Source organism: Alnus glutinosa, chromosome 10 (assembly GCF_958979055.1).
Source record: "Alnus glutinosa chromosome 10, dhAlnGlut1.1, whole genome shotgun sequence".
NCBI lineage: Eukaryota > Viridiplantae > Streptophyta > Magnoliopsida > Fagales > Betulaceae > Alnus > Alnus glutinosa.
This window is the reverse complement of record NC_084895.1, coordinates 4,252,005-4,274,225: the sequence shown is the minus strand read 5'-3', so window position 1 is coordinate 4,274,225 and position 22,221 is coordinate 4,252,005. Positions and strand designations below refer to the sequence as shown.

The 22,221-nt window shown below is 38.9% G+C and overlaps 2 protein-coding genes across 2 annotated transcripts in view; one reads left to right on the top strand and one right to left on the bottom strand.

The window, feature by feature from the left end:
* LOC133879609 (DExH-box ATP-dependent RNA helicase DExH3) overlaps nt 1-16,198 on the bottom strand; it is a 32,174-nt gene extending 15,976 nt beyond the window's left edge. Inside the window, exons 1-10 of the mRNA XM_062318234.1 lie at nt 15,810-16,198; nt 12,667-12,821; nt 12,505-12,592; nt 12,172-12,408; nt 8,989-9,084; nt 7,981-8,169; nt 7,678-7,837; nt 7,458-7,588; nt 5,377-5,547; nt 3,935-4,207 (exon numbers count right to left, since the gene is read on the bottom strand). Coding sequence (XP_062174218.1) covers nt 3,935-4,207; nt 5,377-5,547; nt 7,458-7,588; nt 7,678-7,837; nt 7,981-8,169; nt 8,989-9,084; nt 12,172-12,408; nt 12,505-12,592; nt 12,667-12,821; nt 15,810-16,061 — 1,752 coding nt within the window. The 5' untranslated portion in view covers nt 16,062-16,198. The remainder of the gene's footprint in view (nt 1-3,934; nt 4,208-5,376; nt 5,548-7,457; nt 7,589-7,677; nt 7,838-7,980; nt 8,170-8,988; nt 9,085-12,171; nt 12,409-12,504; nt 12,593-12,666; nt 12,822-15,809) is intronic.
* Nucleotides 16,199-18,092: 1,894 nt separating this feature from the next.
* Nucleotides 18,093-18,419, top strand: LOC133878908 (uncharacterized). The gene has a single exon (XM_062317470.1). It carries the CDS (start codon nt 18,093-18,095, stop codon nt 18,417-18,419), a length of 327 nt encoding a protein of 108 aa, XP_062173454.1.
* Nucleotides 18,420-22,221: the final 3,802 nt, after the last annotated feature.

Here is a 22,221-nt window from a genome sequence, read left to right as displayed (position 1 = left end):
ACTCAAATTCATTTCCAAATCCAATTAAAAATTAAAAAAACACATCCAATCGGGTTTGGCGAAGTAGTTTCAAAAACATATACCTTTTTATTACTAGAATTCACTCTTTTTCAATGGCTTATAAAATAAAGAACTTAATCTACCGATAAAATAAAGAATTTGGTCTAGAATTGACAGATTTTTAGTCTCTTCAAAATGGAAATCACATTTTCCTGATTTGTATTAGAAGAGGTTGCCAAGACTTTGCTCGGACCATTTTTCCATTCTCCTCGATTGTGTAGGCATTCAAAGTGGTAGAAGATATTTCAAGTTCGAGAATATGTGGTTAAAGGCCGAAGGTTTTGTGGACCGAGTAAAACAGTGGTGATCTTCCTATCATTTTCGAGGTTCCCTGAGCTTCAGTTGGCACACAAACTTAAGTCATTGAAAGTTGATTTAAGAATCTGGAACAAGCAGATGTTTGGCAATGTGGAGAACCAAAAAAAGAATCCCTTGGAGGAGTTAAGTGTTCTTGATGGTTTGGAAGAAGAGATAGTGCTATATGATGAAGAGAAGCTGAGGAAATACATAGTTATTGGTGCCTGTGGAGGGAACACAACGATAGACAGTTCGAGGACAAAGAAAGAACCATTGAGGAGCTCATTTCTTTTTTCTTTTATTCTTTGTACTCTTAGACAGCTGCGTTCCTTGCCCCTCTAGTGATTAGTTTTAATGATTTTCTTGTACTGTTTTCTTCTTCTTCTTAGTTGCCATTCTTGTATACAACCTGTGTACTTGATCACTTCTTGCGCTTTTAATGAAATTTCTCTTACTTATCAAAAAAAAAGAACAAAAAGAAAAGAAATACATAGTTATTGGTGATTTGGAGAGAGTAGCCATGTTGGAGGAGATGAGTGGAAGGCAAAAGTCAAGGGCACTTTGGCTAAGAGAAGGGGACAAAGGCACAAAAAAATTCCATCGAGTGGCTAACTTGAATAGAAACAACTCCATCAAGACGTTGTTGGGCAATGGATTGGTTTTCTCTGATCATTCTGAGATCAAGGAACACATTGTGTGTTTCGATAATAGATTGTTTACCAAACAGCTTAGTTGGCAGCCCAAGCTTGATGGCCTTGCTTTTGACTCCATTGATGAGGAGGAGGCCATTTGATTAGAGATACCGTTTGAGGAGAATAAGGTATTGGAGGTGGTGATAGGTATGAAAAGTGATAAGTGAGCCCTGATGATTTTACTATGGCTTTCTTCCCAGCGTGCTGGGATGTGATTAAAGATGTTATAAGGGTGTTCCATGATTTTCATGCTAGAGGTAAGCTTGCAAAAAAAAAAAACAAACAAACAAAACAAAACTTAATGCTACTTTTATTGCTCTCATTCCGAAAATGCCCGAGGCTATTGATGTTTACGATTTTAGACTTGTCAGTCAAGTGATTGGGGATTATAAGATTATTGCCAAAGTCCTAACCAATAGGTTGAAAAGGGTTGCAAAGAAGATTATTTTAAAGCCCTAGAATGCTTTTGTCAGAGGTAGGCAAATTCTAGACTTCATTCTTATAGCTAATGAGTACTTGGATAGCAGGATCAAATCTGATGAACCAGGTGTGCTTTGCAAACTGGATATTGAGAAGGCCTACGATCATGTCAATTGGGAGTTCCTACTATACTTAAAAAGCGTGGTTTTGGGGTGAAATTGGTGTAACTGGATAATACATTGTATCTCTTCAGTGCACTTTTCTGGTTTGGTGAATGGTTCTCCCGCCAGTTTCTTCAGTTGCTCCAGCAGTCTGAGATAGGGAGATCCTTTGTCTCCCCTGCTCTTTGTCATTGCAATGTAGGCGGTTAGCAAAATGGCATTTGCTACTGTAGATAGGGCCTTTCTTTCAAGCTTTTCTATGGGGTCTAGGAACTCTAGCATGCTTCACATCTCCCATCTTCTATTTGCATATGACACCTTGATATTTTGTGAGGCTAATCCAAAACACATTCCTTATCTGCGTGTCTAATTCATATGCTTTGAAGTTGTATCCGATTTGAAAATTAATCTGGCCCAAGTCAGATTTGGTTCATGTGGGCAATATCAATAATGTTGATGGATTGGCTAGTATTCAGGGTTGTGAGGTGTCTTCTTTGCCTTTGAAGTATCTTTTCCTTTCACTGGGAGCTCATTTTAAGGCCAAATCGATCTGGGATGGTGTTGTTGAGAAGATTGAGCATTGTTTGGCGGATTGCAGAAGGATGTACTTCTCTAAGGGGGGAAGGATTACCTTAATCAAGAATACCCTCTCCAATCTACCAACATATTTTGTCTCTCTTTCACCTTCCTGTTGGTGATGTCAATCGCATAGAGAAGCTACAACGAGACTTCTTATGGGGTGGGCTAAGCGATAAGTTCAAATTTCACTTGGTTAGTTGGTCTAAGGCTTATTCCCCAATTTTTAAAGGAGGGTTGGGGGGGTCCGAAACTTGCTTTTGTTCATGCTCTTTTAGGGTAGTGGCTTTCATATTGTGCATGAGAGAGAGGCCTCATAGAGAGTCATAGTGGACACTACATATGGCAACTCAAGGGGTGGGTGGTTTTTTAATGAGGTTCATGGGTCGTATAGGGTGAGTTGTGGAAAAATATTAGAAGGGGCTGGGGGTGTTTTCTGGTCCAAGATTAAATTCTGGCATGACTTGTGATGTGGGGATTAGGCCCTTACAGAAACTTTCCCAGTCTTGTACAGTATTGCTCGCATAAAAGATGCTTTAGTGGCATATTACTTAAGAGTTATCTAGTGGTTCTCATCAATGAAATAAAAGCTTTATCATAGTGGCTCATAATTGGGAAATGAACGTTTTTTTAATTTGTTGTATTCTTTTAGTAAGTTGGATCCCCTCCAAGAGAGAAATGTTTGATGTCAGATCTTTCTATAACGTCCTTGTACCTCATGAGAGCGTCCCTTTCCCTTGGAAGAGTATTTGGGGGCATAATGTTCCCTTGAAATCGGCTTTTTTGCTTGGACAACCGCCCTAGGGAAGATCCTCACCAGGGATAACCTTAGGAAACGATGTGTCATTGTAGTTGACTAATGTTGTATGTGTAAGATAAGTGAGAAGACTATGAATCATCTTCTTCTCCATAGTGAGATTTCCAGTGCTTTGTGGAATGCTATATTAAGTCATCTTGAGTTAGATTGGGTTATGCCTAAAAGAGTAGTAGACCTTTTCGCTTGTTGGGGAGGTAGTCCTTAGAGTACAGCTGTGTGAAAGACGGTTCCATCCAACCTTTTGTGGTGTCTTTGAAATGAAAGAAATGATAGAATTTAAAAAAAAAATGCAAGAGGACGGTGGTGGATCTAAAGTCATTCTTTTTCAAAACTCTTTACCACTAGACGGCTGCCGTATATCTTAATTTGCTAAGTTTTTAATGAATTTCTCAACTTGTTTTCTATTTCTAGCTAGGTGTTTCTCTTGTATACTCCATGTGTATTTTGGTTGTGCCTTTTACACTTTTCAATGATAATTCAATTACTTATAAAAAAATAAAATTGTTTTAAAGAATTTCTTTGCATTTTCTAACCTTGTTTTGCTATTCATATGAATGGAAGTTGAGTTTAAAAATAAATAACAAGAAATTCCTATTTGGATTTGGACTCTCAAGAGGCAATATTTTAAGATCCATTAGATTTCGACCAAATTCTGATATTCGTTTGAATAATCAAATTCGAACTCAGACTCCACTGGGTCACACTGAGTTCAACCTTTTTTTTCTGATGAATACACCAAGTTCAACCCATTGACACCCGTCACTAGAACCATGACCCTATGACAATAAGATCTATTGACAAAAGGCATGGGTACCTAAGATTACCTACAAGCAGAAATGAAATTTTCTAAAACTTCATGTGTTTATCAAGTTACAGATCCGTATTGGAAACAGGAGATAGGGCTAACCAACCTGTTCAGATGTCGCCATCGACCCATGGCATGTTAGAAGCAGAACCCTGTTGGGATCTCCTAACAGGGGATGAGCTTTTAGCTGATCTCTCAAACAGCTAATATCTTCCCAGCCAGTCATGAATACTAAGACAGCACCTGGTCGTTCCTTCCGGCATATATGACACAAAACTGCCTCAATAAGATTAAATCCTATGCAATCAGGCATCCAACATGCTAGAGAATCTCTTGCCCTGGAGCTGTAACTCTCAAAGCTTGATTTACTAAGAGCATCCTGTGCAAGAATAACAAAAGAACCAAGAGCAAATGACAATTATCAGAAAAATCTTCAAAAATTACAATATGCAGCTTCTACAGACTGCTTCTGCCATAACAAGTTAGTCTTTGCAAAACTTTTTCAATGGAAGCAAAATACACAGGAGTTATTTCAGTTTCCTTCACTTATATTAACCATTATGTAGAACAACCAACTGGAGCACATTACGAGAAGCTATCAACCAATTAAATCTAGATGTCTTAGTGAATTCCTCTTGGTTTGTGATTAATGCAGATGCATACTTTATCTCAACCGACATGGTAGTAGACATTACAGACAAGAATGTGTTACCGAAGAACACATAGCCAGTAGTTGTGCAAGTCATATGGAATACCAGATTGCTCAGAAGCCTCACAAAAAAAGAAACAATGCTTTAGAGAATTTTTACCGTTCCAAACCTACGTTCAATGAGCAGCTCACCATTAATGTGCTTATGGACTAAAGTTCTAGGTATGAGTACTTCAAACATTTGAAATTTTCAATTGCAGGCACATGCATTAACAGGCTAACTGAAAAAAATAAAAAATAAAATTAAGAAGCATCTTAAGAAAGACAATTCTTCTTTCCCACATAAGGGACTTGACAAGAGATCCTATTTTACTGCTAAGGCATAGTAGCATGTTTAGACTTTTCATGTGATAGGGGAACACACATCCATGCAGCTATTACCTTCAAGATCATCAAGTATAAAATAGGCCAGGTTTTTAAAAGTCAAACAAAAGTAGAAAATCAACTTACCATAAATCACTCAAATTAAAAAGATGAATAGGGGAGTTTTATAATCCAACTACAAGATAAAACCTTGGGGCTAAAAGATGCCACATAAAAAGAGCATATGTGGCAAAAGAAATAAAACTGTTGGCAGGTCCCACCTAAGGCAAACTTATTTATCACCCAAACAATAAGGCTCATTATATATCATTCTACTCATGGAAAATATTCAAAACAGAGATTGGAGGGATAATAATTTGTCCTGCGATAAAGCATCATGAATATCCCATAAGATACTTACACAAGGCCAATGCAACATTTTTACCAAAATGTGGATTTCAAGCATTCTAACATTACAATTCAAATGCTTCTGAAATATACCAGAGGAAATCCAAGTTTTTCAGAATAGCATGTACCTCAACAAGAGCAGTAATCTGGTTTTTCCTTTTCCGTGGCATTAGCTGCCTTTGTGTTTTCCACACTTTCTCTTGGCCATAATCATCGATTTGGTTGAAAGAGGTCAACTTATACCCTGTCTTTTCAAGTACGTCTTCTAAAAAGTTTGCTCTCACTGGATGCGTAAAGCCCTGAATAATAAATATACAAATGCACTTAAATCATATAGAGGAAACCTTACATGAACTAAACCTTAATACACTTCTTTTTTTTTTTTTTTTTTAATATACTTGGAGAGTACTCAACTATCAAATAACTACATGAAACAATAACAATATCTGTATGCCAGACTGGCAGCTGAAATGTGATAAAATCAACAGAAAAATGATTTGATTAAGGTTTATGTGAGGCTTCTTAAAGTGAGAAGCAGGCGCGAAGGAGGAAAAAGAGAAGGCATTACGGCAGTTGATCTATGTAAAATCTCTTAATTTGGTTTAGATTATATATCAGGGTTTTTATTTAAGTCTTCATATGGTTGGAGTTTCAGGTTTGATGTTATCGGTTTTGCTTTAGCGTTGAGCGCTTTGTGTGGGCTTTAGGTGGTGTTTAGTGGTCTGTTGGGTTTGGGGGTGTTTGGGGGGTTTTTTTTTTTTTGCTCATTCTAGTTAGGTGTTTCTTGTTGTATACTTCCTATGTACATAAGGGCGTCTTACGCTTTTAATAAACTTTTGTTTACTTATCAAAAAAACAAAAGGTTTGCTGTTATGGGTTGGGCCAAGTAGATTACAGGTGAAGTCCAAGTCCAAATAGTTAGATTACTTAGAAGTTAATTAACATTGGGCCCAAGCATTTTATTTGGTCAAGTGCTAAAAGCCTATAGCTATTTGCTGTTATCAATTTTAAGTCAGTTAGAGAGACAAATATGATCCTGAATTGAATATTTCTGTGTTTTCTTTTATTTTATCTTTAGGGTTTCAATGTTGAGCCCCACAACTTGTGGAGTTCGACCTATCTTGCTGTTAATAACAGAAATTAGATCTGAGATCAGGTTCAGCCTCGACAGAACTAGATTCAGGTCCCCACCTACACTTGTAACCTTTCAGGTCAAGTTACACTACAAAATAAATAGTCTCAATCAACATATTAAAAGTTTGAATATACTTAGATTCTCAGATACAAACAAAGGCCTTGGAGAGTAGTAACCATTATGTGGGTTAAGAATGCCAGTTCATGCAAAAGAAACTGTAGTGCAGTATGAAAAAACAAAAAAAGGCATAGCAGATTTATAAACCAATGCACAATCTGTAACAACCCAGAGAAAAGCACTAGCCACATCTACACTATCACCCCAAAAAGAACTAGTCAATTTGGAGCTTCCCTAGAACCCTTTATAAAGCCCGGTTTCACATAATAATTAAACAATGTTGGACTTAGCACCCATGAGTATCTTTATAAACCACCCACTCTATATGAACTACTCATCTTTTTCCAATATGGGACTGAATGTTACAAATTTCCCCCTTAAATCCCTGACGTCCTCGTCTAGTTCACGTCATCCGGTGCTCCAATACCACATGTCCGGTGTTACTAGGTGGCCCCAATATCATTTATAACGAACCAGGGAAAAGCATTAGCTACATTTGTGCTATCACCCCAAAAAAGACTAGTCAATCTGAAGCTTCCCAATAATCACCTATAAGGCTCAATTTCACCTAATAATTAAGCAATGTGAACTTAGCACCCATAAATATTTTTATAAACCATCCACTTTATGTGGACTACTCATTACTTCCCAATATGGATTTGGGGTGTTACAAAATCAGGCTTTCTAATGTTCACTTTCAGAGTTAAGTTTTCTCAAATGCAGCTTATCACACACACAAACATTTGTCCTAAGCTTTTAGAATCACTTGAAAGCACTCCTTCCTTAAGGCCCAAAACAAATAAATAATACAATCACTTGAATTCACAGTCAATGATACAGAAAGTAAATGTAAACTAAAAATTCAAATTGGTTGATACTGACAGCTTGCAGCAGATTGGGAAAATCTGTATACCACAAATCAATATACACTATGAATGAATTCAAAGTTTAGCTTACGGGAATGTGAAATGTTGGTGCTCCTTCAAAATAACTGGAAAATAGGTCAGCATTCAGGGTGGCACTCATTAAGACCAATCGCAAATCCCGACGGCGTGGAAGAAGATCCTTCAACACAATCAATAGGAAGTCTGTAAAAATAAAAAATAAAAAAGGTAAGAATATACTGAGCTGTTTCTTTAGCAGTCAGATATTGCAGTGAACGTCATAGGAAATGCACCTTCATTCATGCCTCGCTCATGAATTTCATCAACGAAAACATGGGTTATACCATTCAGGTCACGATCACTCAGCAACCGCCGAAGTAAAATACCACTGGTACAAAAAAGCAGATGGGTGTTTTTTCCTTTCATTCCCTCTAATCGAACTTTATAGCCAACCTACCAAAAAATCTCTGTTGTGGTATAGCAGCAAGAATAGGGAAAGAAAAAAAAAAAGTTCCCAATTTTAAAGGTCTAATTCAAAGAATATATGATGCTTGTGTCCATGTTTATGCATGTGTTTTTAGGGAGATAAGGCTCACTGTTTCACCAAGAGGCTCTCCCTTCTCTGCAGACACTCTTTCTGCTACAGACATGGCAGATATTCTTCGAGGCTGTGTACAGATTATGCTACAGAATGCTCCACGACCAGATTCTATTTCTGACTCTAATATATATTGTGGAAGCTGAGTGGTCTTACCGCATCCAGTCTCCCCAGATATTACTATCACCTATCATTGGCAGGAAATGTGAACAAAAATAATTTCTAGAGAAAATTCTGAATGAACTTTTTAAAAAATTTCCATCAAGTGTAACTAAGATAGCAAAGAAGCGATTGCTTTTAAAGCAATTTAAAAATTCGATTTCCTCCCAAGGTTCACAACATACATAAGAGGTGAAAAGCTATAACATGCTGCTGAAACCTCATCGCTTAGCATTCTAAACTGCATATCACAAGGAAATAGCTTCCATGTTGCGGCCCAAAAATTAGAATTGAGTTATAAAGAAAGCACCTGGCAATACCAAAACAGGCAACTATATATATATATATATACATACATATATATATACACACACACACATATATATATATATACACACACACACACAACAATACTCAAATGAAGCCATAAGTTTTTCGAAAAAACTGGTTAAGAGCAGTAGTGAGATTCCAATTTAGACAACACATATTTATTTAAACAGCCACAAGTGTGCTTGCTTGACACTCAAAATTATAAAGTGAATACAAGGCAACAGGAGACATAGAATCCAAGCATTGTGCAAAAACAAAATTAGATCATGTAACTGTCCAAAACAAAAGTTAGCCAAGCCAATTCAGTCTAGCCAAGCGAGCATCTCCAATTAAAGCAAGGAGACTAAATTATAATCAACTGAAATTTGAACACAATAAATACCAAATTTAGTCAATTGATATTCCACCCCTAAAGACATAAAGAAGTGGATGAGGAGAAACGACCAAGCAGGAATTCTCACTAAATAAGGAAATACACAAATAGCTGAAGGCGAGGCTACATGTTCCATGGTCAGACCTGATTTCGCGCTATTGCTTGAAGCAGCCTTTCTTTCTCCTTGAATGCCGGTAGAGATCTTCGGAAGTCCAGCATCTTCTTGCCTTCAGGTGATTCCTGTAGATAAAAAGTCAATAAGTTTAGAAAAGAAAACGGAGTGACAAACAATGCCACTACTTACTATTTGATAACAAAAGATTAAGGGAGCTTCCACAGTTTTAGAATGCAGAGCTAGTCCGCAAGGTCACATATCATCACAATTACATAAAAACAAGAGGACAGGCTCTGTTGGAATTAAAGCCAACACATGGACTAATCCAAAGCTTCACATGGATGCAATCAATCTCGGATTTTAGCCTCAAAACTAGGGGAAACTCAGCTCTATCTTGTTTGACAAATGCCAAAAAAATAAGTGTCACTAATATTCCCTACTTTCATATTTCTATCAAAATTTTGGTGCACTCAAAATTGTTCAATCTATTATATTAAAATTGGCTGAACATAATCAAAATTTTCAACTATAAATAAAACCCCATCAATGTACTAACATATTCCTACAAAATATTTAATCACCATGGCCTAATGCCCAGCATAAAAAATTTCAGCAATATTCCTAACTAGAAAAATCCTGAAGGTAGCATCATCATGCCTTGCATACTTATATAGAAGTTTGAACATCAGGAGTAGCACTAAAAGATTTTGATTGACTCACAATCTGGGATCAGATTTTTTTTTTTTTTTTTTTTTTTTTGAAATGGCAATTTATCCCCACTAGGTGGAGATTCACCCGCCCTGCATGGGGTGGGAGTTCTCCATTAAAGGGATTTGGGGATGGGGGTGCTGGGAACAGGGATATGGATTGATTTCTTCCCTGCTTGATGAATGGGGTGAGGACGGGATTAGGTCTCTCCCTCCATGCCCTACAGTTCCTGCCCCCCATGTAACATACCCCATATAAACATATTTTTCTTACATTACTACCCTCACACACTTTCAATGAAAAAAAAAAACACTCATATGTTGGATTTTTTAAATATTTAGAACTAATTTATAATTTCCTTTTACATGCTATCAATGTGTACAGTTTTTCTATATAATTTTTTTTTTTTTGATAAGTAAAAATTCATTAAAAAGCGCAAAGGGGCGCAACCCTAGTACACAGGAAGTATACAAAAAGAGCCCCTAATTAGAGGAAATGAACGAACAAGAAAGTAAAAAATCAGCAAACGACATACTACCCGGGCTATGCACCGACACCCAAAGATATAACATATGAAGCACATTTCTACAAAGAGCCCCCACCGGAACCTCCACATCCTCAAAAAGCCTAGAATTTCTCTCACGCCAAAGGCCCCACAAAACACATAAAGGAACCTGCTTCCAAATTCGGTTAACAGTACCACGACCCAACAAAGTACCCCACCCACTCAATAAATCCAAGACACTACTAGGCATAACCCACTCCACCCCAAACAAGCTATAAAAAGAACTCCAAACAACCCGAGCCACGTCACAATGAAGAAGAAGGTGATCAACGGATTCCCCATGCTTCTTACACATAACACACCACTCTACCACTACAATACCACGCCTACGTAAATTGTCATGAGTTAAAATCTTTCCTAAAGCCGCAGTCCAAACAAAGAACGCCACCCGCTTTGGAACTTTAACACGCCATATACCCTTCCACGGAAAATAAGCCGCTTCGTGACACACTAAAGCTCTATAGAAAGTCTTCACTTCAAATTTCCCCCTCTTAGAAAGAGTCCACACCACCCTATCAACCTCCCCATGCCAAACCCGAATAGAGTATAAATGTTCATAGAAGGACATCACCATCTCCACCTCCCAATCCTGAGCATAGCGCGTAAAGAGAACATTCCAATGAGTCACACCTCCTACCACCGACAAGTTATCCACCACCCAAGCATCAGGAGAACGCGCGATAGTGAACAAAGCTGGATAATAGAGCTTGAGAGGCCTATCCCCACACCATACATCATGCCAGAAACGAATATGAGACCCATCACCCACCTCAAAACGCAAATACTTCGCAAAATTATCCCACCCCCTTCGAATAAACTTCCAAACACTGACACCATAGGGTCCCGTCACCGGTAGTGAACACCAACCTCCCCTCACACTACCATACTTCACCTCAATCACCGATCTCCACAACGCATCGCGTTCCTGAGAAAACCTCCAGACCCATTTCCCCAATAAGGCATGATTGAACTTAATAACATTACGAATGCCCAATCCACTAGCCTTGATTGGAGCACAGACACGATGCCAATTTACTAAATGAAATTTAGACTCATCCCCCATACCACTCCACAGAAACTCCCTTTGGAGCCGCTCCAACTTCTTAGCTACACTCACAGGAATAGGGAACAGAGATAAATAATATGAAGGAATGCTAGAGAGAGTACTGTGAATCAACGTCACCCTACCACCCTTTGATAAATAAAGTTTCTTCCATCCGGCCAACCTTCGTTCCACCTTCTCAATAACCTCATTCCAAATAGAAATAGATTTGAAACGCGCCCCCAACGGCATACCCAAATAGGTCATCGGCAGAGACCCAATTCTACAGCCCAAAATATGTGCCAAAGACTCCACATCTTCCACCTCGCCAATAGGGACCATTTCAGATTTGCTTTCTATATAATTTCAATGTAGAAATAATTATATTACATGGGGCAGGGATGGGGAAAGAGATTTACTTTTCCCCACCAAGCAGGAAACGGTATAGTTTAATTTGGAAAGGGCAGGGACAGGGTGGGATCCCCAGCCCTGGCCCCCTCATCGCCATCCCTATTATTAATGGGTTCATACTAGCCCATGTTGTACATGTGATGCAAGTGCATTAATGAAAGTAAAAGCTCTTTATGAAAAAAGTTGTTTTTTACTAATAAATTATTGAAAACATGGTACTTATCTCCCTATAAGGAGAGAAGGAGAGGCTCAAAGGGAGTGGTGGAAGTGGGGAGAAAGTGGCAGAGATAGTCATAAAATTAAAACCTTCTATTAGGAGGAGTAAAAAGTTAATTCACTTATTAAAAGTTGTTGTTGTAGGGTATTTAAGAAATATTTGGTGAAAAAATAAATGATTCTAAACTACCCGTGAGATGTCTCACCTAGTAGAGATGACACCAAATCAAGAGTTTTAGACGGAAAACAATATAGGTTAGCAAATTATACCTGCCAAGCTCTTTGCATATTGCGCATTCGCAAACTCCTCCTCTGAAGAACCTTTTCCATAACGGATCCATCTAGGAAAGCATCTGCATTCTCATCCAGATTCACATCTTCAACCTGATCATTGGTTTTAGCATCATCTAAACCATCATTGACCTTTCCAGAACTTAATTGGACTCGATCAAGGTGTTCCTGTAGTAAACCCTCGACCCTCCTCTGCAAGCTTAGCGGGATTACCACCTACACAATTAAGCATCAGGGTTTCAATGTCTAGACTGACGTCACTCCTAGTGGTACTATAGATAATGCTCTTCAATAGCCAGAAGAAGTTATTACCTCCCTTTGTGGCCGCTTGTCATCCAAATCTGGCCTGTAGTTAGGGAGAGGAACCTTGCTTGCAACAACCGCTTTTCCGTAAATTTCACTACATGCAATGAACAGTGTGTAAGCTGAACCATATCTGGGGCCAAACGTTGAATTTTTATAATGCTTCTCTACCTGTAGAGCCCCATTCTTTTGGCAAGGTTAGAGATCTGCTCATAGTCTCTCCTATCTCTCTTATCTCTCGATACAATCTCTTGATCCTTTTCACTACGCTGCAGCAGGCTGAGTTTCCATTTCCACTCGTCAATATTGGCCACTGAAGATGATGCCTGCAATCAATACATTGTCTTAGAAGCAGCAATTCCACACATATTATAACCTTAAACTCGGATTTAGAAGTGGTGAAAATAAAGAAAACTACACCAGTTGAATAAGTGATTAAGCAATTTGACTATGATCTGTGGAAGTAAAACTATATTAAACAGCACCTGCTTTACAGTCAAGTTGTGAGGTTCTTCCATAAGACTCCACAAATTCATTAACTCCAAATTTTAAATGTTCTAAAAACATATATTGTCTATTGCATTGCAAATAAAATGTAGGAATGTTCTTCCCGTGTACTTGGGTTACGACCCTTTGTAGGAATGAAATTCGGTTACTTATCAAAAAAATAAAGTGTAGGAACATAAAAAATACTTCAATTAAAATCCATGTATATGTACACAATTTAATGCCCATTTCCCAAAACAAAGTTGAACATTGAAATCCCAAGGTCTCAAGAAACTTTATGACAACTGCAAATGTTTACAGAGTAAGTTAGGCTTCAAACCTGCTTAGGAAAAGATACACAGCCCAAACAGAATATAAGAAATACCAAAGTAAATCTACAACCATTTTTGTGCCCAGAAAGATAACAGACAAGTAAGAAAATCAAAAGTCTAAGCGTTATTAAGTTTCATTTTCTAAAACTAAAGACAAAACATATTAACAAACGGAGCCAAAGTCTTCCAAGCCAAGCAAGCCTACTATAGCCAGGGGGCAGAGGGGAGGGAGGACATAGGCAGCCAAGCAGGGTCCCTGACCCCGAAGAATCTGGAATTGCTCTACGCATGTCGAGAGACTTTCATCTGGAGGTTCTCTTTTTTAGATATGCTCTAGCAAAGTTTCTTAGGTTCTCTTTTTCCTTTTTATACTTCTGTAAGCAATATAAATATGAATTGGTGGCCTCCTTTGAAAATGCTTTTTGAGGAAGTTTTTTGCTTTCTAGCAAAAAAGCAAAAGCATTAAAAAGTAACTCCAAACACAAAACACTCAAAACTAATTTCACCTTTATGTCACATCTAAACACTTTTTCAACCAAAAAAAAAAACCTTCTAAAAAGTTTTATCAAATGAACTCAATGACTTTTAACAACTTCGTCTTCTAAATTATAACCAAAAAATAAAAATAAAAGTCATATTTTGGTGACAAATTGTAGGAATTTAGAGTTATATATCCAGCCCCTAGATAAAAATCCTAATTTCACCCTTAAGGCACGTTTAGTACATGAAATGGTCATTCCTTTAGGAGTAGGAATGGCTATTATTATGAATACAAGGATTTGGAACGGAATGACCATTCTTATTCTTTAGTTTGGTGACAACACATAATTTTCTCACTGGAATTGAATCAAAATTCCTAAAATACCCAAGATTTATAAAATAATAATAATAATTAGAAAAAAAAAAAATACACTTCAAAACATTCTTTGGTCGCCAGCCACCCTAGGAAAACACCGAGGGACGCCCGAGGAGCTTCGAGGGTGCTGTGAACCCCCAGGGTGATTGGGGGTGGACAAGACCACCCTATATATATATATATATATTGGATTTTTTGAGAAACTCATTCTATTCCTCAAGGAATAACACTCAGTTTTTTAGAGGAATAGTCATTCCCATGGGAATGGCTATTCCCAGGCATAGACGCATAGTGTTCAACCAAACAAAGGGTGACTATTCCATCCAGATGTCTATTCTGCATTTCAAACGTGCCCTTACTGTAACTTACTGTAACTAATTAGCTTACTTCAGCTGCATTTTTTATTTCCTAAAAACCAAACGAACAAGAAAACTCCAAGCTTCATTTTCATCTCCTTTCCATCTTTCCAATGCAACCCAAAGAAAGGATAAAAATTCCAGGAAACCAAATTCTTCTAGCTTTTTGCTTCATATTGCAAAAAGACGATCAATAACCATAAAGAGTGTTGCTAGGGTACTACAAATTTGACTACATCCCCTTACAAACTGGCATGGCAGTCCACGTGACAATTACCACGTCAGGCTCGTCAACCACAAAACTAATGTGGGCAGTCCACGTGTCTCGAGTGCCATGTAAGCCTTAAAAAAAGCAAAATACAAAATAACTAAAAGGGTGGCTATACATTCTATACTACTCCATTTTATCCAGGGGGTAGTCAACCACTCAAGGGAGTAATTGGGGTGGTTAGCCACCCATGAGAGTGAGGGCCAACCACACCCCACGAGCTTCCTGGGGTGGTTGCAAAGAGAGCGTTAAGACTGTGTGGCAAATGTTGGAAGTGTCATGTAGGCTGTTATGACATGGAAGAGAGCATTAAGACTGTGTGGTTGATGTGGCTGATGTGTAAGTGCCATGTAGACCGTCATGCGGGTTTGTAAGTACTTGCATATTTGGGTGAAAAGTATTTTTCAAATACTTCTCAAATATTGTTTTTTAGAATTCAAATTCTACTCAGATTTTATCATACTTTTTTTAATTTTGTCTCAGTTTTTCTAAATCATCCAAACATTATTTCAAAAAACAAATTCTCCCGGTATTCGCAATTTTGAATATTTTTCAAAAAATTCGCACCCCAAAACTAGCATTTTCCAAATCCAAAACCGAATCAACTTAGCCATTTTCTTTCATTAGCCTCGTTCAGGTAAGAGTAATGCTTAAAACCACATTCTCATCCCAACCCCGTTCCACTGGACTGCCGTAGCAGTGCCCCATCAGCCCGAGCTGCCATGGCAGCGCCATCAGCCCCTGTTAAAAAAGAATCTGTTGATGTTACTGTAACATCAGCCCAATGTGATGGTGAGAAGGGCGGTGTGGTTTTTAGTATTAAGTAAAAGCTTTTCCTATATCTGCCTTCCGAACGATGAATAGAAAAACATCCAGAAGTCTATATGCCATTTCTTCCTACACTTCCTCAGGTACCAAAAGGAAAATTAATATTAATTAACGCCAGATATCAGAAGCCAATCAGAGAACAACATCAATTGGAACAAAACGAAACAATCTGATTTTCCAAAACCTACCGTATGGTTCTCGAAATCGCACTCGTACTCGTCGTCGGAGAACTGCTCGGCGGCGTACCCGCAGAGGCCTCGCTTTGCAACGAACACTCTCCCATTAGATAGAGCAGAAGAAGAAGAGGGGAGGAGGAGGAGGAGACTGAGCAAAGAGCGGCGGTGGTGGTGGCTATGTAGGCATGAAAGAGCGGCGTGACGGCCGGAGATTGACTTGGAGTATCGGAAAAGGAAACCCGCTACTGGCCTCGACTTGTGCATTCTAACGGAGGAGGAGGTTGAGGCATGGCGGGTTTTGGTTTCGGCACTACCGATGGTTTTCAAGTTTTGCGTATCGAACAATCACCCAGCTCGCCATGTACTTTCAAACTATAAATTCAAACAATGTCTCCCTAAATAATGAAAAAGTTTTCAATATCTCTCAAATGGGTAGTTTTAAGTGTCAAAATGACATAAATGTGATTATTACCAATATTAGTATCTATATCTACGTAATACGGTTATCACTTTTAGGTGTATATTAGGGTAGGCAATTTTTAACACGATCCGCAAATACGACACAAACATGATACAAAATTATAAAGTTTGGATTTATGCTAAACAGGTTCGGATCATAAATGGGACGACCCGTTTATAAACAGGTCAACCAGCAGGTTGACCCGCCATACCATTTATGACCCGATTAGCTAAACGGGTTGACTCGCCCAACCTGTTTAGCTAATCGAGCCGATCTCGGGTTAGTAGGTCGACCCGAACTCGACAGGGCAACCCGAATTGTCAACCCTACTATCTGTATCATGTGATTACTATCTACAGCTGCGTGTTTACTACGGTAATTATTCGCTATCCGCGAATGAGATAATAGGCATTTTTTGCCTTGAAATAGTAATTTATGCTTCTAGTAAATACAAAAATGCATTATTTATAGTTGAACACTATTATTCATATCACATTTGTTAATCATAAATTTTTCGTCTCATACGTTATTTAGCTTCCTGCATTATCTATTTATAGTGGGTAAATGAAACAAAATATTGAAAAATGAAGAAAATATTGCAAAAACCAAACCTCTCTGGCAGGTTGGTGAACTGGTCGGTTAAGCTGGGACAATTCGATAGAATTCTTTCGTCGAACTTCCATAAAGGGCCAGGTCCTAGCTGACTTCCTTTTGGAATTTAGTAATATACTCGAGAGCGAAGAACTGCCCAAGGAGGAGACCTAGGTAGCTTATGTGGACGGTTCCTCAGCTAATCGGAAAAGTGGAGTCGGTGTTGCTCTTGCAAGCCCGAATGGAGAAAAATTTCAATACTCAATCAAGTTGGACTTTGTTACCACCAACAATGAGGCGGAATATGAGGTCGTGTTGGCTGGGCTCTCTATAGCTCGAGAGATGGGAGCAAAAAACGTAGAAATCAATAGTGATTCTCAGGTGGTAGTAAGCCATAACTAGGGACTGTCTGAGGCTCAAGGTGAGAAAATGATCCAGTATCTCAGCAAGGTACGTGAATATTAGTCTAACTTTGACAGGATCGCTATAACAAAAATTCATCGGAAGGACAATATTCGGGTCGATGCCCCTCTCCAAAATGGGCTCTAGTACCGGGCCCGATATCAAAACATATGCTTATGAAGTGGTGGTGCAGACCGAACCTTCAATCATCCCGAAGCTGGATATGATGGAAATCAAAGAAAGATCAACCGATCTCGAGTGGGCTACTGATGTTGTTCAGTACCTCCAGAATGGATCCTTACCAGAAGACAAGCTGATGTCTCGTAAGGTAAAAATGTGTTTAGCCCGGTACGCGCTCATTGGAGGAGTACTTTAGTGAAAGGGATATACCAAGCCACTCCTCAAGTGTCTCACAAGCTCCGAGGCGGAATATGTGCTCAAGGAAATACACAAAGGGGTCTGGGGGAATCATTCAGACTCTCGGATGCTGGCACACAAGGCAATGAGGGCCGGGTATTACTAGCCAACAATGAATAAAGACTCAGTCAGGCTGGTTCAACAATGCAACAAGTGTCAAAGATTTGCTCGGGTGATGAAGAACCCCCCTGAAAAGCTTAGTCCAATCACCTCCCCATGGCCATTCACAAAATTGGGGGTTGACATAATCGGACCCATGCCACAGGGAAAAGGAAGGCGGAAATTCCTTCTTGTCGTAGTGGATTATTTCACCAAGTGGGCCAAGGTCGAAGCCCTCGCCACCATCACCACCGACAGCGTAACAAAATTCCTTTGGAGCTCGGTCATATGTCAATTCGGCATCCCACATGCCTTTGTTACTGACAATGGAAAGCAGTTTGACTGCGGACCGTTTCGCAAATGGTGTGCCAAACTACGGATTCGAAATTATTATATATTCCACTCCGATTCATCCACCGGCAAATGGGCAAGTGGAAGCCACAAACAAAACATTTCTCAAAACACTGAAGAAAAAGCTCGGCAAGAAGATGGGAGCTTGGGCCGACTATGTCCCCGAGGTACTATGGGCCTATCGTATGACAACACGCACTCTCACTGGTGCTACTCCATTCGCTTTAACTTTTGGTTCCGAGGCAGTCATCCCTGTAGAAGTCAGATCACCAAGCTTCCGGGTATCACATTACAATCCGTGACTCAATGACGAAGGAATGAAGCTCAATCTAGACTTGTTACAAGAAAGAAGAGATGAAGCACATGTTACATGGGCAGCATACCAAGATCAAGCCACCCGTTACTTCAATAAGACAGTGAACCCACGGAAGTTCCAACTCGGAGACTGGGTCTTGGGGAAAGTCAGCCCGATTACTAAAGATCCAAATGAAGCAAAACTCGGACCTCAATGGGAAGGCCTCTACAGAGTATTGCGATGTCACGACAAAGGGGCATATCATTTGATCGATACAATCGGCAGGGTACTACCGAGAGCGTGAAATGTCGAGCATCTGAAGAAGTACTTTATGTGAATCACATGTAACCAAATATGCTTTTAGTAAATTTAATTGCTTTCGGGATTTGTACAGATAAAGTATTATCTGCATTGTTGTCTCGGTTCAAATCAAACCAGCTCAAATCAAGGTGTTGTCTCCCCCGATTAGAAACACAACCGACTCGGAACACACACCAGTCATGTTTGAACCAAGCATGTTTGAATCCAATCATGCCTTGGCTCTATCACGGAGTGAGAAAGGAAAAAGCCTAAGATGCACAGACTCTTTAGAAAAATTTTGAAATTTGAAGGTGGCACAGATGTCTTTGAATTTCTTCACATGGCTATAAGGATTTTCGAGGTCCAAGCCATGGAATGCGGGTAGAAGTTGGATGACATAAGGCTTAAGGTCAAAGTGATTGGCATTGGTTGGAGGTAACACTATACATGAAGGAAAATTTGTTGCAACGGGTGCAAACAAATCCCGAAGTGTCATAGTATGATCGACATTTTCTCCTCGATTCCTCTCATTCTCATCCGCATGCATGTTATCTCCCATCTCAACAGAATTTCTAAGCCTTCTCCTAAGAGTTCTTTCAATTTCGGGATCTAAAGATGTCAAGTCTAGGTTCATAGATCTTCTACCAAGCATACATCAAACATACACAAATGTTTAACCAAAAGTCAAACAAAAATAAAGAAAAGAATTTGCTAATGGGGAGCAAAGTTCTCCAAAGTACAATCTAGGTTAGTTCCCAGGTAGGTGAGGGTGGTCACATTGGACACACTTAAATCCCAAGACCTTTCCTTGCCAGAATTCACCTTGTCATTGCCCTTAGATAGCTAAGTAGACCCACACCAGCAAATTTTTTTTTTTTTTTTTTTTGGTGATTAAAAGAAAAATAGCACAAACAAATTAAGAGAAATAAAGACTAACACAAATGCATATAATGACACAAAGGTAGCAACAAGGGCAAAAATTAAAACTTACAAGATTGGACCAAAAAATGTTTTGGCAAAAATTTATGCTATTAAAATTATCCAAGAGCTGCCTTCTGTGTTGAAGTCGATCGATCGATTTGTCGATCAATCGAATCCTTGGTCGATCGATCGAATCTTTGAAACTTTGCAGGACCAGGAACAGAAACAGAACATAAATTCTCTTTCTTTCTTTCTTTTTTCTTCTTTTTAGAACAACACAAAACAAATACTGATTGAAGGTAATATGAAACACAAAACTACATAGAATTCGAACTAAGTTATAATGAACTAAAAGAAAGATAAAACAAATAGCAAAATATTATCAAGCAGAAACAAATTATGAACAAAAATGAACAAAATGGACTAAAAGAAGTACTGGGAGAGAAATACTCACCTTGTTCCGAGTTGCTGTTGTGCAGAAAGTTCGTTCGATCGAAGTTTATTTCGATCGATCGATTCTTCAGAGCACCCAGTAAGTTGCAGAAGCTGCAGAAACAAATCCGGGAGAAACAAAGAAAGAACTTATAATACTAAACAGAAGCTAAACAACAGAAAAATGAAACAAAAATCTATCTAACTAGTAGAAAAACAAAATCAATCAAACAAAAACCAATTTTTTTTTAAACGATTTCTCCGGCAACGGCGCCAAAAACTTGTTGTGCAAATTTTAAATACTCGCAAGTGTATGAATCATTTGCAATATAGTGTTATGCAAGTACGAGGTTGAATCCACAGGGAAATGGTTAAAAATTAGTGTCTTGTTTAATCAACCTCATTTTAACCTAGTTCCAAAGGTTTGAGGGTTGAACAAGAACAAAAGCACTTAGCAAAGAGATGAAGTGAAATATGCAAATAAAAAGGAACTAAGGCTAAGGAATCTACCAAACCACATCCAACAACTCACACTCTTGGTTCCCACTTGAACGCCCAAAGAACATTAAGCTTTAGATGTCATTCAAATTTCTTAACCACAAACTCTAGAACCATTAAATGAATCCAACTCAAAGATAAATCACAAAGAGTACCCATTTGAAATCAAATCATCTAATGTATCCATTCAATGAACAAATCACAATGGATATCATCATTCAAACCGATAAAACAATGCATCCATCGGTTGAAACACATTAAATGTCCTATATCTACCACTAACCACATTCATTGCAAAAGATAAAGCATTAAATGAATGGAACTTGAATACCAAATATAATATAGCATTAAATGTGCAAGTAGTATAACAAAAGTGTGAATGTCATCAATGGAAAGGTTTCATCCTCAACCTTAGTTGAGGTTACTAGCCTTCCATGACTAAGAACACCACAAGAAAATGAAGAACAAACATGGAAATAAAATAAAAGCTTTACAAAGAAAAAGTGTCTAAGAACAAAAGCTACTGGAATACACTATGAAATGGACGAAATTAAACCTATCTACTGCTCTCTGAACTCTCTCAACAAGGAGGCATGGTTGTGGCTTTATAGAAGGAAATTAAGACTAGAAACTCATGTAAAATGACTCATCTAACTCCCTCTAGGGTTCCTCTCTTGCTAGAGACAACCAAGGTCACGAAACCAGCGTGTTCTGCTGCGAAAATCAGAGGAAGAACTGCTTTTTGTCATGGAGAAACTCCTGATTGGGTGTTCTGGCTCGCTTCTGCAAAAGTAAGTTCTGGGGAATTTTGATCGATCGACTTTGGGTAAAATTTCGATCAATCGACTTTTAAGTTCGATCGATCGATTTTTCAGGACTTCCGAATTTCGAAGTATTTCCACATGAAATTATGTCATTTCTCTCTTATTGACCTATAAAACACAAAAACTAACAAAAATATCATAAAATAGCACGGCTAAAGGTCTAACTAATGTAAATCAAAGGGTCCAAATATACAATATTTGGCACTCATCAACAACAACAACAATCATTTCCAACTCATGAAACTTACTTGAAACTGGGCATGAAGGATCGTCTCTGCAAGTTCCCCCGAAGACTCGGTCCCGGGCATAGACGTAAACTCCTCCGGGAGTATCTCTAGCAAAGTTTCTAAGGGATAAGCCAATAAACCCTCCCTCAGAGACCCTATCAATGCTCCCTCTTGGGAAGTACTAGCTTCCTTGTGTTTAGGTAAGAAATCTTTAGTTGCGGTTTGGGGTTCCTTAGGCTCCTCAGCTCCTAGAGAATCTACCACCACAGTTGGATTTAAATCATCTCCGGCCGACTCCAACAAATCCGCAGCCTCGGTTTCTAAAGGGTTCTCGAGTTCCATCACCGTAAGGTTCTCGGTCCCTAAGCCATCCCTGGGCTCTAGGAAGGGTTCGGGCTCCACCGGCGGTTGGTCTCCAGATTCCAAACCAGCATCAGGCTCCTGGCGAGCCTCGAACTCTTTAGCCGGAGCATGACCCAAAGGCTCTTCGATAGTTGACGTTTCCGCAGTGGTGGAGTCCGGGAGGAAGCACTTCACCGTGATCTCTTGTGTAACCGGAATAGTTGGCAATATAAAACGTGGATGACCAAAGAGAAGTTTGGCTTCA